The sequence below is a fragment of the Protobothrops mucrosquamatus genome, unplaced genomic scaffold (assembly GCF_001527695.2).
Source record: "Protobothrops mucrosquamatus isolate PMUCROS unplaced genomic scaffold, P.Mucros_1.0 scaffold429, whole genome shotgun sequence".
Lineage (NCBI taxonomy): Eukaryota > Metazoa > Chordata > Lepidosauria > Squamata > Viperidae > Protobothrops > Protobothrops mucrosquamatus.
The window spans coordinates 756,665-773,806 of NW_015386754.1; the positions used below are offsets into that span (position 1 = coordinate 756,665).

The following is a 17,142-nucleotide window of genomic DNA, read 5'->3' on the forward strand; positions in this document are numbered from 1 at the left end:
ATATTCACAATACATCTGTAGAATTCAGTGCAGTTTATTTCTGAAAATGCCCTCAGAATTTTTTGTTAGTCTTTAATAAATTGTTATACTAACATGGAAATTGCAGAAATTAAATGAACATGTAGCAGTTTTGGAGCAAGTATTTCTTCTTTTTCTTGAATTTTTGGTGCACTTATAAAATAATTTGTAAAAATTATTTTGAAATTTAATCTTCTTTTTTATATACAAAGGCCAAATCCTGCACCCTGCTTGCATAGATAAAGTGCTATGAAATGTTTCCCCTAAAGTTCTCGTATAACCTCCCCTATCAAGCCCCTATACCAGGCATGTCAAACTTGCGATGTCACATGATGTCGTGCAACGTATGACAACTTTTCCCCCATTGCCGGCAATGGGGTGAGCGCGGTTTCGGAGTGATGCATCCGGCCTGCAGGCCAGCAGTTTGACATGCCTGCCCTATACTATCTCCACTCCTGCTTTACTAGGAATAACTTGCAAACCATAACCTTAGAGAAAAGCAGTCTGCCAATTCTTAAAGGTAAGATGTTGGAGGACTTCTCTGCAAGTAGATGGCCTTGTTGAGTCATCAAATACAGATACTTCTTGCTTACTGACTGCTCATTCTGCGACCTTTGAAAGTTATGTTGGCACTGAAATAGAAGATTTATGACTGATCCTCAAACTTGCAGCTGTCACATGTCCCCATGACCATATTATCATAATTCAGGTGCTTGGTAACCAGCATACATTTATGACAGTTGCAACATCCCATTTGTGACCTTCACAGCCAACTTCTGACAAGCAAAATCAGTGGCAAGAAATGGCAGCCACATGATCTCATACTTAACAACTGCAGCTGGAATTGACGTAAGTCAGGTTGAATCATATGATGTTTCACTTTTCAACCATGCCACTTAGCAATGGATTTGCCAGTCCCATTAATGTCAGTAAGTGAAGATTACCTGTAGTGTTTAAAATATCAGTGAATTATGTATAACCTCAGTCAGCAGAAGAGGAAAATGATAGTGGAACAATTTTCATACCATGTTCTGCATGCATAGTTTGCAGAATTGTGACTAATTATCTCAGCTCTGAGGGATTAGAAACAACTCATTTAGCATAGTGCTATCCTTTTATGAAGCATTCCAAAAATATATGTTATGTAAAAATATAAAATAGCAAATTCTACTGAATCTAGTTGCCTTTAGAGACTTCTGGCTTAAAAATTAGATAGAAATACTTTTAATGAATAATATAGTATTAACAATTTAAATATTAATGATGATGACCATGTTTCACAGTAGACATCTCCGAATTCAAATTCATTTCAAAATGTATATGAGAGCTACCTTATAGTTTTAAATTACTATGATCATAGTTTTGAAATTATTATGTTTATCACCTTTGTTATAATTATTAAAGTGTTTAGTATTATAATTGAAACAAAACTTTATAATATATTTATATTAAAATATTTATGTTATTCAGAAGGGTTATATCTTCACCTCTTGACCATAGATAATGAAACTTTATATAAAGAAACCCTAAAAAAACAAACCTACTATATATGTGTCCAAAAGCCTGTATGCCATTTTGTGCATGTGTAAAAAAGCAAACAAAAATAAAGAACTATCTGAAAGCCTTCAACTTCTGATAATGTTACCTAGTTTGGTAATGAAAAGTCTGCAAGAAAACAAGCTCAGAGAGCACCATGGATTCCACAGTTCAACCCTGAGCTACAAATATTATCTTCTATCAGTATACCAAAATCTGCTATATTTTTGGCAATTGCAAATATGTAAATCTATGGAAAACGGAACCACAAATGACCAGGGAGTGCTTGCTTTGTTTTTTAAGAAGTACATCATTTTTGTTTTTTGTATAAATTTCTAAAATTCAAGATTTGTTCTAATATTTTCACAGGTGTAAGCTCCGTTGAAGTTGTGGTCCAACATGGTTTAGCTACTCCAGAAGGTCTTACTGTGGACTGGATTGCTGAAAATATATATTGGATAGACAGCAATCTGGATCAAATTGAAGTAGCTAAATTAGATGGTACACTGAGGACAACCCTAATCGCAGGTGCAATGGAACATCCTAGAGCTATTGCTTTGGATCCCAGATATGGGTAATTATTCTTTATGGTATTTTACCATTTTTTTAAAAAAGCATGCAGAATTATTTCTTAATATTGCATTGCTTTAATTAAAAGAAAGAAAGAAAAAGAAAAAGCAGCAAAAAGGGGAAACAACCAAAACTTATTTTAAAGAAAATCATGCAATTTTTAACAATATATTTAAACCTTGACCATACAAAATATCTGTGGTCAGTCTTTTTATTACTTATTACTTATTGTTATTATTTATTAATAGTAATCAAACATACATTTTAATGACTTTAAATCTGGGGCTGTACATTTTCCAAACTGTAGTTTTTTTTTCTTTTTTGTAGTTCCCAACCTTAATAAATTCATAATACTTTATGTTGTGATAAATTACATTTTTACTATACAGTTCAAAGGTACATTTACATTTGAAAACTAAAGACTAAAACACTGAGTAAAACTAAAAAAACTAAAAAAACCTGAGTAAAACTAAAGATTAAAACACTGATTACTTGGATGGGCATGGGATCAATCTGATCTCTGGAGAAATGATATTCATAGGTGCCTCAACAAAAAAGCCTCTCTACCTGGGACTAGCAAGCCAACATATATATTTTCATCATTTAATCTTGTGAAACTTTTTTGCCTATTGAACATTTTTGCATTTTCCTTTGAAATACCTACCTTTTCTGGATTAAGCCTGTTCTAATTCACACTGAGGTTTTTTTTACTATAGGGCAGGGGTCTCAAACCCCCGGTCCGTGAACCAGTACGAGGCGACAGCATGCCAGCAACCGGTCTGCACAAACAAGCAAGATGCAGACAGCACACAAAACCACACACCCTCTGGTCCGTGGAAAAACCTCTCTCCGTGGAACCAGTCCCTGGTGCCCAAAAGATTGGGGACCTCTGCTATAGGGAACAGTTAAAATATTACACTGATTCTGGCATCAGCTGAAAAAGATACATGTAGCTGAGTATTATTGAGGTATAATGAGAACCAGCAGCTAAATGGAATAATACCTCATAGCAGCTTTGCCTAAATCAGGGGTGTCAAACTGCCAGTCTGTGGCCGGATGTATCATAACAAAACCGCGCACACCCCATTGCCGTCGATGGCAAAAAAGTCATGATACATCGCAACACATCACGTGACATTGCGAGTTTGACATCCCTGGCCTAAATGGTAAAGAGCATATGTACAGTAGATGTTCAGAGCCTAATGAATGGCAAAGACTAGAATGCTGAATAGTGATCCCTGAAGACATACCTCAAAATGTTCAGAGTACTTGGGACTATTTCTATTCCCCAGGCCCTCTAAACCATATTGAACCATTCACGCAATCACCTTCACTCCTGCAGAATTCACAATATACAACAGGGTGAAAATACTGCAAGCCAATCAGTGCTATTCTTCAAAGAATGCAAGAAAAATAATTTAATCATTGTTTTGTCCCAAGTCGCTAGAAGAATAAATAATTTTTCATACATACCCACTGTCCATGCAAAAAAGAAATAAGCTGTTAGCAGCCCATCCACATTTTCACTGCATATTAAATGCTTTTGTCTAGGCATGTTTTAAATATTAGTCTGTCATCGCTAAAGCTATTGAGCTGCCAAGTTGTCAGTCCATCTGTATTGAAAATTTGATGGAGAGTTATGAAGATTATGTAACTGGAGACTTGTGTGAAAGCTGTAATTATGGTTGTAGGTTACAGTAGCATCAGAAATAAAAGAGGGAGTAGGGGTGATATTTTTGAAATAAATGTACCAGAAGTAGGATGATGATGGTTATCAATGTCAGAGATGTGTTGAGATGATTCTGGCACAATCAATATTTCCTCACATACATAAACACATAGAGAAATTGTTAACATTTTTATTCATTTCATCACTAGGTGTAAAGCAGTTTTAACTTTTACATACTACTGCTGAAGAAAAGCAAAAACCTTCTCATTTTCACCTTGTTCCCCTCTCCTGGGCCCTTGTGTATAATCAGACCTATTGCAAGAATGTTCAAGAATCAAAATAAAATTCAAACTGAATTTTAAATTGCCATCAGCAGGGAGCTATGCTGAATTGAATTAGCTGTGTGTTAAAACATCTGAAGTTGTGTGCTGAAACATCTTTGAAGTAGTACCTATGAAGTCAACAAGTAGTATTTCCCCTTTCAAAACAGATAAACAGAATGCAATAAGAGCTAATCCTAGGTATTTGGGTATGTGGTAAACAAGATGGAGACTAAAACATATAAAGAACGATTGCTGGAATTGGGTATGTCTAGTTCAGTGGTGGCGAACCTATGGCACGGGTGCCAGAGGCGGCACTCGGAGCCCTCTCTGTGGGCACATGCACCGTCTCCCCAGCCCCGCCTCCTCCCACGTCCCCTTCCTCACCAGCAGCACCTCCGAAGGAGAGTCGCCCCTGGGCGTGACCCACACGAAGCAGCACAGCCAAGGACATAGTAGCCGGGCAGCGGGGACAAGACTCTGCCCTTGCACCCCGTCACGCACAGATGCTGCTGCGATGCATGGGCGGAGGGCATAGCCGCCATGGCGCTACTTGGCTGCCTGGGTGATCTGTGGTGGGCTGTGGAGGTGGTGGATGGCCCAGTGGGCAGGATAGAGCAGGGACGGGGGCGGGGGCGGGTTTTTGGGCACTCAGTCTCTAAAAAGTTTGCCATCACTGGTCTAGTTTAATGAAAAGAAGGACTAGGGGTGACATAATAACAATGTTCCAATATCTCAGGGCTGCCACAAAGAAGAGGGAGTCAAGCTATTCTGCAAGCACCTGAGGGAAGGCCAGTCAAGCACCTGAGGGAAGGCCAGGAAGCAATAGATGGAAACTAATCAAGGAGAGAAGCAACCTAGAACTAAGAAGAAATTTCCTGACAATTAGAACAATTAACCAGTGGAACAACCTGACTCTAGAAGTTGTGAATGTCCAACACTGGAGGTTTTTAAGAAGAGACTGGACAGCCATTTGTCTGAAATGTGATAGGGTTTTCTGCCTGAGCAGGGGGTTGAATAGAAGCCCTCCAAGGTCCCTTCCAACTCTGTTATTCTATTCTATTGAATTCTAATAGCTCCCTCCAATAGGGGTCAGGTGCTTCAGCATTGCATTTTTCCCCTGAATTCGTTAAACTGGATACATGAGAGCATAGCAATACAAAGCTTTGGAACAAATTTTAGAGAAGTACAAGCTACTGGAATATTTGGGAGCCTCTCTAAATTTTGCACTGGACTAGTTATTGTGTATAGTAGAAATACCATTATGAAATACATTCTACATGGCAGAAATAAACAACAATGGCTATTTCACTCAGAAAAATTAAATAAACGAGATGGAAAAGTGTATAGACAATCCTTGTATTTCTGTTGGGGGGGCAATTAAAATCGTGGAATAGCTAATTATTACTAAAGATAGTATTTTTAAATACCAATTAAAATCTTAACAGAACATCCTTTGGAAAATACAGATCATGGGTATTTTTCTTGGAGGAATTTATATTTTTCAGCAGCCAATCTATCAGCATTTCTCTAACAGGTTTTCTGAGCCAGGAATGAGTGAGTATAAAATGCAAGTGACTAGCCTTACTTCTACAAGGCAAAACAAACTGAAAGTCATCGATTGGCACTAGGGACATGGCTTAAGTAAGCATTCGCTAAAATTACTTTTTAACCTAGACTTCAAGCAGAAGTACATGCAACTGATGTTATCAACAATCTTCAGATAGTTCCTTTTAACTACACTACAGAAGAAGATGTAATAGCCAGTAAGTCACCTGAAATAACTCTACTGGATGACTTTGGGGTAATGTAATAGAGGCAGAGAAAAAGGATTTCTTCCTTTCTACAGAGCAGATCTAACAGGAACGTTAACGTGTATTTAGATTCAGATTGAAGATTTTTTTCCTCCTATATTATTTAGTTTATGGTGCTTAACTAAATTTCCTCACTAAGAGGCTATTATCTTGTGTTTCAGCAGAGGAATAATCTTCAAAAATGCTCTGATAATTTCATAAATCAATTAAAATAAATTCTAATTGTAGAAAATCACTCAAAATATTTAAGAATTGTTGGAATAGACCAATTTATACCATACATAGAAAATAAGGAAATCTCTAAATCTAAATCTAAAATCAATTAGTCTCTCCATAATAGCGCTGTTTTACTTCAAATTGTATTACATTCATATTAACTTCATTCTTGCAACTTAAAAATATTTTTTAACTTTTAAAAATTATTTTTAAACTAAATTAGCGATGTAAAGTTACATTTGCAATCAGTATAGTTTCACTGTAGTAGAAAATATGGAAATAAATTTGTTAGCAAAATTGCCATTTTTCCAATGATAGAAAACATATATGTGAGATATAGATCCTATCATTCACTCACTCACTCACTCACTTCAAAATATTTATATAGTGTGACTATCTTGAGAAAAAAAATTTGGGCTAATAGTGATTGGTGGCTAATAATGATTATTTTTTTTCTAAAATATTGATTATTTTATTTGCTCCCATTAATAAGGTTTTTTTTGTTTTTTGTATCATTCAGAATTCTGTTTTGGACAGACTGGGATGCTAATTTTCCTCGCATTGAATCTGCTTCCATGAGTGGAGCAGGAAGAAAGATCATATATAAAGACATGGATAGTGGGGCATGGCCTAATGGTCTTACAGTTGATCATTTTGAAAAACGAATAGTTTGGACAGATGCTAGGTAAAATATATGAATATGTCTCATAATGTATTTTTGGAATATATTACAAAGGGTAGAAAATATTGTTTGATTCCTATTTTAAGGTCTAAAATTGTAATTGCTATAACAACATGTAAGTTAGGAACTTATATAAGCTTCTTAAACAATTGTATTGCAGATCTTTGAACAACCAAAATGCTTATATTTAGGGAAGTATACATGAATATGCATGCATAGTTTGCATAGAATTTAAATAAATCTGAAAAATGATATAGGAAAGTATTAGAAAAATGTAACCACATAAAATGACCAGAACAATCATATTTGAAATTCTGTAAAAGATTGATCCAAAGTTTTATTTCCATAAAAAATGAGAAGGACAATATTGATTTTTAAAAAGGAACAAGAGCTGTTGATTGCCATGGAAGGTGGTGAAAAAAGTTGGATATTAAGGAACAATTGAAATGCACAAACAATGGTTCTAGATTTGGTTATATTTTCTGTTTTTATTTATTTAAAATATCAAAACCATACCATTCAAAAATATTATGGCTGACAATTCAGTTAAATGGGATTTAAATGTTAAAAGCAAGAAAAATCAACTGATTCTGAGTAGAATTTTTTTAATATAATGATAGGAAATGTTTAAGTTATAAAAAGCTTGGTTAGGCTTTAGATATTAAGTCAAATTCAAGTTCAAATCATTTTATAGTTTCAGAGTATAAATACAGAGCAAAACTGAACACCATTACAAAATTTAATTTAAAAAGAAAAAAGAATGAACCTGAAGCAAATAATAACGAGAAGAAATATCATCTGCTAGTCATAGCTGTTGCTGGAAATATAGCAGCGTTTACAGTCGTTGTCCACATTTATCTTACAGCAAAAAGATTGTACTTAGTTGATCAGAAAGTTAACTAAAATTTTTGACAATTATATTTATGTGTGCCAGACATCATTGATAGTACAATTGGCAATGTAACAATTCATGGATTACTGGCTTATATGCAGTGGTGGGATTCAAATATGTGAACAACCGGTTCTGTGTGGATGCCGCTTCCAGAAATCCATTCTGGGCCTGGGCAACAAACAATTAGCTACCAGTTCTGCCGAAGTGGTGCGAACTGGCTGAATCCCACCACTGCTTATATGCAATTATTCTATTGGAGAATATTGCATTATAGTGCCATAATAGGTAGTGTGGCAATTCAGGCCAAGGAAAAAGAATCTCCTGGGTGGAATATGGAAGATGTTATAAAGGTGGCTAGAAAATGTCCATGAAGAGTCTGCAATTGTACCATAATAAGATCAGGGTCAATGATTTTAGCCCTCTCATTTTGTAGGTCTAAATCCCAAATCCTATGTTTGATTAAAGTTTTATCTGGGCAACTGACAATATTGCCAGAAATGAGAGAACATAATATGCCAGATCAGAATCAATTTGTCTCCTCAGGGAAGAAAGAAACCTATCCAGTAGGATAAGGTGAACCAGAGGCTTACCTCAAAAGGTTTGTTTCAACCAAAATCTGACAGGTGGTCCCCAAGGCAAATGCAACCAAGTTCCAACCGAACAAGGACATTTGCAACGAAGCAAGGGACATGAAGTATGGCTTTCAGAAAGTTAGACTGAACAGCTTCTAAAATAGGGGCATCCTTATAAACACAAAGTTGTGCACTAAATACCAATAACCCAAAACCTTTGCTTTATATAATTTTATTGCTGCAGGAATGTGATTATTGCCTTGATGACTAGGATAATTTAAGACTGTGAGAAACAGTTGATTATTCCAGTGGATAGGGGATTGGGAGTGGATGCCTAGGCATTTGACATTCTTAATCTAATCAGTTAGTCTTTTGTTCAATTTCCACTTTATAGGAGGCTTATAGAAGGATTATAGGACAATTAAACAGCTTAGAGTTTTGAGTAATTTTCAAGAATTTCCCCAGAACAGTAGGACACTAATGGAGATAGGCATCTTTGAAGGCTCACTTAAAACAGCATGTTGGGCAAGTACTGGAGGGTGAAATTATAATTTAGAAAGAGCTACAACGTCACTTATATAGAAGTTGAACAATAAAAGAGCAATAATATCACCTTATTTGATTCCTCTGAGGATAGGGAGATGGTTACATCACCATTACAATTGCCTGTAATCTGCACTGTAATATTTTGATGAATATAATTGCCAATCTGAGAAAGTGATAATCAATGGATATTGTAATATCCATTATAGTTCCTCTGTATAAATTGAGTCTAAGACTGCCATTAAATCAAGAAAGGCAACATAAAGGCTATCTTTGGGGATTTAGAGTTTTTTCAACCAAATGTATTTAATAGCACATTGCTTCATGGTAAAATATCCTGATCTGCTACCTGATTATTAAAAGCTGGGATATTCACTGAGTACATTCAGTCTAAAAGTTTATGGTGTTAAAAATAAATTAATTGAGTGGTAATAAACATTTGCTTATCACCTTTCTAGTATATTGTGAGAACGATATAGTTAAGCAACCCTATTGTTTGGGGAACAATATAAAGTTACTTTTTTCATTTATTTGTTTAATTTTCCAAGAAATAGATCATAGCTGTATTAAGCACAATTTGAATAGAGAGTGTTTCAACTGTTTTTCAGGTCAGATGCTATTTATTCAGCACTGTATGATGGGACTGGCATGATTGAAATTATACGAGGTCATGAATATCTTTCTCACCCTTTTGCTGTCTCCCTGTTTGGGAGTGAAGTATATTGGACAGACTGGAGGACAAACACGTTATCTAAAGCAAATAAATGGACAGGCCAAAATGTTAGCGTGATACAAAAAACCAGTGCACAACCTTTTGATCTTCAAATTTATCATCCAAGTCGTCAACCCCAAGGTAAAGTAATAATTTTAATAAAAATGTTAATTGCAGTCTTTGTATTCATATTCAACTTCATTGTTAAGTAGCAAATATAAATGGGAAATTTGTATATGTTTATGTGAAAGACTTTTCTGTGTGTGTTTGTGTGTGTGTTCACGCAACTGAGAAATCTTGACATTTTGTATTTATCAATAAATATTTATCTGAATGCCAGTTTATATTTTCTATGGTGCTTATGCAGATAAAATGACAATTTTTGAACATTGATTCCCTAAGTTACATATTAAGATACTTAAAGAAAGCATAAAACTAATTGCCTTTTGTATATGCTTCTGGGAAGAAGTTACTAGCCATTAGTTGTTAAGGGGATACTTTAATTTTGGGTCAAGATAATAATAAATATTGTGTTTATGTATCACACACTGTACCAATTTTGGAACCATTCTGTGAGGTTATTATTTTTAATAAGTATTATAGTCATATTGACTATTAACAGCTGCTCCCTCACCAGCACTGTTTCATGGGGAGATTGATCTAGGGTTGTTAAAAAATATTTGATTTTCTAGGGTTCTAATAGGGGAAATTACAAATACATTTCTCTTTTTTTCACCCCGCTGCTGCTTTAAGTAGCATAGTTGCATAGTTGTTAATTATACCTTAACATTTTCACTGAAATACTGTAGTATTATCTGCAACAGAGTATTTATGGCTTTATGGGACATTAGTAGAAATCACACTTTTCTTCATTATAACTTAAGATTATTCATCTTTATCTGCTCTATACAGTGATATTATGCATTCAATACTGTGAAAGTAGACATTATGTTGAATAATAACAGTATGCTTCAGAAATCCTCTTTGTGAAACTTCTATGTTTTGTGTTTTTTCAACTATAAAAAAAGAAAAAATAGAATGGCAATATGGGTTAAAAAATTAAAGCTCTGAACTGCAAAAAAAAACAACTATTGACCTCAATATTTTATTTTCAGGAATCTAAGACTGCACTTGTTAGTAATGACCAGTATATGTCTCTGGTCAAATACAGTGTATCTACTGGACTAAAATTCAATTAGTCTTGATGTCAAATAGCTTAGATTTATATCAATATAATAAATAGTTAGTTAATTCCATCTAAGCTTTGTAATACTTTGAAAACAATAAGAAAAATCAATATTTATTTTTAGAGAAATCTTTTCACAAGGAACCAAATTTATGATATATTTCTATTATAACTGCATTTGTTTTCATCTTTTTATGAAAATTTGTTTGCAATCATTAGACTAGAAATCCTACAAATAACCCAATATAAACATATAACACATTACAGATACGTGCACTTAAGTATCCTCCATTATGCTATAAATCAGCAGTAAAGTACAGAACAACTTAAATGTAAGTCTCTCTATCATATTACATTTATTTTAATCTTAGTAATTGCAGTGGGCTTTCATTGCTAGACATTTAAAAAGTTATGTAAAAAGTCCTTAAACTTGCATTTAAAGCTTCTTTTGCTAAAAAATTAAGGAAACTCACCTGATACTATAAAATATGTCAGTTCAAATATTCCTAATAGCTGAATAACAGTCAAAAGGCAATTCTTGAAAATGATTAAGAAATGAGAAAAAGAAGAAAAAAGAAGTTTGTTCATATAGCTTACATTATGGTTGTGAGCTTGAACAAAATCCCTCAATTCCCTAATTCATAGCTGACCATAAAAACCTCAGTTCCTCAGTCTACTCATGAGTAGACAGCTGTTCAGAATACAAATGGGCAATCTCCTGATTTCTTCTTTTCTGGAGAGACTTCATCAGCCAGAATTCTCCTGACTGCCAATCTCGACTGCATTGCTATCCTGTCTCCTTCAGAAACATCTTGTTTGATATGAATCCTCATCAGAAGTCCAGTTATAAGAACTTTGTTGAATACGTCAAGAAACAGAAAACATGTAGTGGTATCAATAGCCACTGGGAACATCTTTGCCATTACCAAATCCATCAACCCATTGCTGAGCACACATTTAAGCACAATCCTGGATAGAGAAAAAAAAGTATGATTTCTTTGCCAATGGAATTCAGTTCAAAAAATCCAGCTGACCAGATCTAGTAATACCAGACTTCAGGGCTGGATGATCATCTGTATGGATTGAACACAATGGAAAAGATTCCATTCAAACCCTTCCAGTGGAATTTCTTCCCTTCTGAGAATGTACTAATAGCCCAAAGAACCCAGAAATGTATCAAGAACAAAGAGTACTTAAGTCATCTGAAGAAGAAAATGAAGAAAGCCTTCAGGCTGCCATGAACAAACAAAAGTAAAATTGAAAATATACTTACTTCTGAGCCTTTTTTATGGTAAAGCAAATATTGTTCTCTGCATTCCTCCTCTAGAAATTATTTTACAGCCTGCAAAAGAAGCAGAAATATCTATCACTTTATGTTGAAGAGAATGAATTATATGTTTACATGGGCAAGATCCAACTCGGCTTCTCTTCCTTTGGGATGATCATTGGATAATAATGCTAATAAATGTCACTTCTCTGCAGCTTATATATCTTTGTTCCCTTTTTCTCCCTCTCCGATTACATTCTTATGATCAGTTAATTAATATGAAATCCTGCAGAATAGGAAACTACACAATATATGAATATAAGCAGATGCATATTATAAACAAAGCTCAGCATTACATTTTTAATTCTAGCTCCTAATCCTTGTGCTGCTAACAGTGGCAGAGGTCCTTGCTCTCATATGTGCCTGATAAATCATAACAGGAGTGCTGCTTGTGCATGTCCTCATCTAATGAAACTGGCTGAAGACAAAAAGGCATGTTATGGTAAGTTCCATACAGTTTATTTTCCTAACAATTGCTTAAAAACAAGAACAGAGCCTCTGTAGTGCTATTTACTGATAATCCTGATGGTAAAATCTTGGTTCGTGTTAATGAATGGATTGCTTGAATGTATTTAGCTTGTGAAGATTTATTATCTTGGGTTTCCCCCCCTTTTTACTATGAATATAAATAGTGCGGTTCATAGAAGTTATCTTCCCAAAACAGGGAAATTTCTAAATGGGAAAATATCAAATGATGATGCAAGTAAAGTATATAATGAAAAGCTTCTTATTAATTTAATCTCTACCTTTCTTCTTTTGAACTCAGTATCATTCTAGGAGTCTTAAAACAATTCTTTAAAACTATAATAAAGGCAGAAATGTGAAAACTCTTGTGTATTTGGTGTTTGGGGAGAAAAATAAAATAAAACTGCTATAATGCTGCATTATCAAGATATACCAGGACAACATGATATATTAACAAATATATTATTTTCTTTGAGATATAGACAATTTGATAAAAGCAGTATTGATCCTTTTATATAAAATTTCCAAGTTCAGAATAGACAACTTTCCACAAAACGTTTCCACTCATCTTGGAGATAGGAGTTCATTATACACATCCTCTTGTATTTGTTTTTGTAGCAGAACACTATCCTTACCTTCACAGTTGTTGTTGATTCTTTTCACCAGAAAATTATAGTTACATTTTTCCATGTTCCATATAGTTTCTCTCTTATATTTTAGCTTCTGTTTCTTTTTTCTTCTTTAAAAAAACCCATATATTTAATTACTATAAGGACTGATAAAGTAAAGCAATAGTCCACACAATCCAGAGTACATTAAATTGTACATAACTAACTATTGTACAAATCATGAAACCCGCAAACTAAATCAGCTGAGTGACCTTGCAGCAGTCACCTCTCTTATCCCTTATTCAGTCATTTCTGAAAAATGCTGCCAAGAAAAGTTCAGGAACTTTTGCCAAGAGTCCAAAATAACCTGAAGGCACAACTTTCAAGCATATATATGACATATAATTCTATTTTTAAGTTTCTATACTTTAGTTAAATATGTAAATATTTTAACATGTCACTATTACATCCATTTTCAATTTTCTTATATTCTTGTATTTGGTGCACAAATTTATACTTCGTTTGAGAAAAATTATACAAAACATTTTTTCCATACATGAGACCAAAAATTAAAGGGAATATTGTAGAGAAGTGATAAGTGAGAGTAAGGAGGTAAGGAGGTAGTTTTCATGATAATTTGGTAATAGCTCAGAAGAAAATATAATATGACTCATTACTTATTAATTATATCTGGTTCCTATCTGATTTTAATTTGTTGATTAAGAAATGTATAAACACATTTGATTTTCTAAGTCAATAGGCAGCTTACAGGAATCCAGTTCAGTGGCCCTCATTTTTATTTGTCATTGGTGTAAACAATAAAGGCCAAATGTAAAAAAAAAAAAAAAACAAGCCACCAAAACCTTCTTTTTCCAAAATGCTCCACATCAAAGTGACTCCTCAAGGCAGCTTTTCTCCATCCTTTTAGAACAAGGCTATGGATTTTGTAGGGCTGGGGAACTATATTTGGAAGATTCCATTGCATCCAGTACAAGGAGCAGCTAACAGAAGCAATAGGAACATTTCATATGCTACTTTGATATGAGAAATGTATGTATGTATGTATGTATGCATGTATGTATATTAGGGCAGAAATGTTCTAGTTATTTTTTTACACCCTTTCAATATAAAGGTGAGGAGATTGGGCTCTTTTTTGAAGAAGGAAGAAAATTCTCTCCATCATATATACACAAGAAGATCATGGGGTGAGGGCCAGGTAAAGAGCTCCCACAAAGATAGATAATAGCAACAAAAACTACAAGTGAAGAGCCAGAGGGCAGTTTGGGAAATGATACTTGGGATCTACTAGAAATCTCAGCATTTCACTACATTGTTGAATAACTCTCTTTTGATTTGTTAATTTTGCTAAAAAAAACTTTTTTGGGGGAGGGGAATGCAGAATTCATTGGAGAGATTAAAAAAACTCAGTTGAATCAATCAAGTTCAGCTTTCACACCTCTGAATCACATTTTGTTTCAATCAGTATATTTTTAATTTATTTATTTAATACCAGCAAAATAGCTGAATTTTATTTATAGTAGGATAATATCCTATTATTTTGCTCTATTCTGCAACAAGTTTTGTTCACACATAATAGTACCAAATAAGTTATACACTTGCATATTGTATTTTTTAATACAGATAGTCTTCGACTTATGATCACAATTGAGTCCAAAATTTCTGTTGTTAAGCAAGATTTTATGACTTTTCTTGCCATAGTTGTTAAGTGAATCACTGCAGTTGTTATGTTAGTCACATGGTTGTTAAGTGAATCTGGTTTTCCCATTGACTTTGGTTGTTAGAAGGTCGTAAAAGGTGATCACATGACTCCAGGATACTGCAACCATTATAAATATAAACCAATTGCCAAGTGTCTGAATTTTGATCATGTGACCATGGGGACGCTGCAACAGTTGTAATATGAAAAAGATAACTTTTTTCAATGCCATTGAAAATGCCACAAATAATTACTAATCGCCATAAGTCGAGGACTACCTGTATGCAAACTTAAATATTATATATATTGTTATACATAAAATTGCATTTCATTGCTCTGTATCTAAGAAAATCACATCTTTCTTTTTTTTATAGAAATGAAAAAGTTCCTTCTTTATGCAAGGCATTCAGAAATAAGAGGTGTTGACATAGAGAATCCATACTTCAATTATATAACAGCATTTACAGTTCCTGATATTGATGATGTAACAGTTGTAGATTTTGATACAGTGGAAGAACGTTTATACTGGACTGATGTGAAAACACAAACTATAAAACGGGCCTTTATTAATGGGACTGGCTTAGAAACTGTCATATCACGAGGTAAATTATGTACTTTAGAAAGCACTATTATGTATATTTAAGAAATAAAACATAAATTAGCTTTCCTCCCTAATTAACATATTAACTGGCCATGTGTTGAGCTAAGCTGGCTATTGTTAATTGCACAAAAAGATTCTCTTAGTTATGCATTACATATTTAAGCTTCCTCAGCAATAATTAACAATACATCTTGGATTATTGTATATTTAAGCTTCCTTAGCAATAAGCAACAATACATCCTGGATTAAAATTCTTTGGCTTGAAAACTGCATTTTTGCCACTTTTCCCCCCTTGTACCTACAAATAGATTGCATTTTGGTTTGATATTTGTTTTTCTCTCAGAAATCCCAAGATATGGGATAGCCAAGAAATAAAGCTGTTTGTTACATACAGTTTTTCAAAATCATATTTCAGTTAAATTTGATAAGCTCATTTTCTAAATCTAAGGGGCCTTTCAAAAGTCTTTAATTTTTAAGCAATTTGTTTCATATTTGATCATCTTGTATTAGAATGCCATCATAAAGTATCCCAAAGAAAATAGTAATTATATATGATTGTATCCAAATATGTCCATCTGATGTTATAACATGTGACAATGATCTTGAGGGGGGGGTGCTGCCTAAGGAATGATCACATGGAGGGACCCCAGCTGCATAACAGGAAGAAAAAAAAAACTCAGAAAGGATACTATATAATTTATTAGTCCGTAAAAAGAGATGGTGAGAGATTTGTACTTTTAGATTTACATAAAGTAGAATTAGCACATCTGATCGTGTTTCCTGTTTGGTCTATCAGGGAAATCTGATACCTGCACAGAGAAGAGAAACTGCATATTAAATACACCCCAATGCCCCTTCATCTACTGAGACTTTAAGCCGTAAAAACCTAATCTGGTTTAGCATATATAATCTGTACCACAGAATCTTGCAGGAAGACCACAAAAGTACCAGTATTGAATATAACACTTTTTAAAATCTTTGTTCTCCAGAAACTGATGTACAAAATGATGTAGTCTGCATGTAGAATACAGTCATCAAAATTAGTAATCATTGATTTTTTAAAAAAAACAAAAAAACTATTAATGCTATTTAAGGTGACAGCTATCTCCATCTTCTTAGTTCTGCTGAGTGCAATTGAAGTATTGCCTCCTTTCATCATCCTTTCTTCCGACAAGCTTTGTTGAATGTCCTCTGGGACGTCCTGTTTTAGAAGCACTCTAAAACTGTTGTCTTTCAATTTTCTCTACACCAGGATTATAACCTCTTCGTTTGAAGTGAACTTTTCTCATTCAGTTCTTAAATTATTTTTTTCTTATTTAACCTTAAAATGACAATTTTAGTTTAATGTTTCCTCCTCTTCCCATCCACATTTTGAATGAACGTGAATAAAGCACTGAATAAACAGTTGTGTAACTTAAATCCATTAAAATTACAGCTTGCATTTGTTCCATGCAGTATGAAATCTAGTCATATATTTCCATGAAAATGCATGTTCCATAGATTGCAGATATGTTACTCAGTACAGTTGTTAGGGCTGGGGGGAGAGTGCATTATCTATGAAATATATGTCTGTTTCAAGGGCTTTTCAAGGTTGTATCTGCATGTTGTGCATTTCTTCACCAGGATACGTGAAACTATGTGGTCAGTGCATGCATATTCATAAAGATGGAATCTAGGAAAGGTCTTAAAGTGGC

General features: G+C 34.0%; 1 protein-coding gene across 1 annotated transcript in view; it reads left to right on the forward strand.

Moving 5' to 3' along the window:
- Positions 1 to 17,142, forward strand: part of LRP1B (LDL receptor related protein 1B) — a gene marked incomplete at its 3' end in the record, with an annotated part of 540,296 nt that overhangs the window by 392,040 nt on the left and 131,114 nt on the right. Inside the window, exons 26-30 of the mRNA XM_029284208.1 lie at positions 1,924 to 2,128; positions 6,664 to 6,828; positions 9,441 to 9,685; positions 12,368 to 12,499; positions 15,222 to 15,449. Of these exons, the coding sequence (XP_029140041.1) occupies positions 1,924 to 2,128; positions 6,664 to 6,828; positions 9,441 to 9,685; positions 12,368 to 12,499; positions 15,222 to 15,449 (975 nt within the window). The remainder of the gene's footprint in view (positions 1 to 1,923; positions 2,129 to 6,663; positions 6,829 to 9,440; positions 9,686 to 12,367; positions 12,500 to 15,221; positions 15,450 to 17,142) is intronic.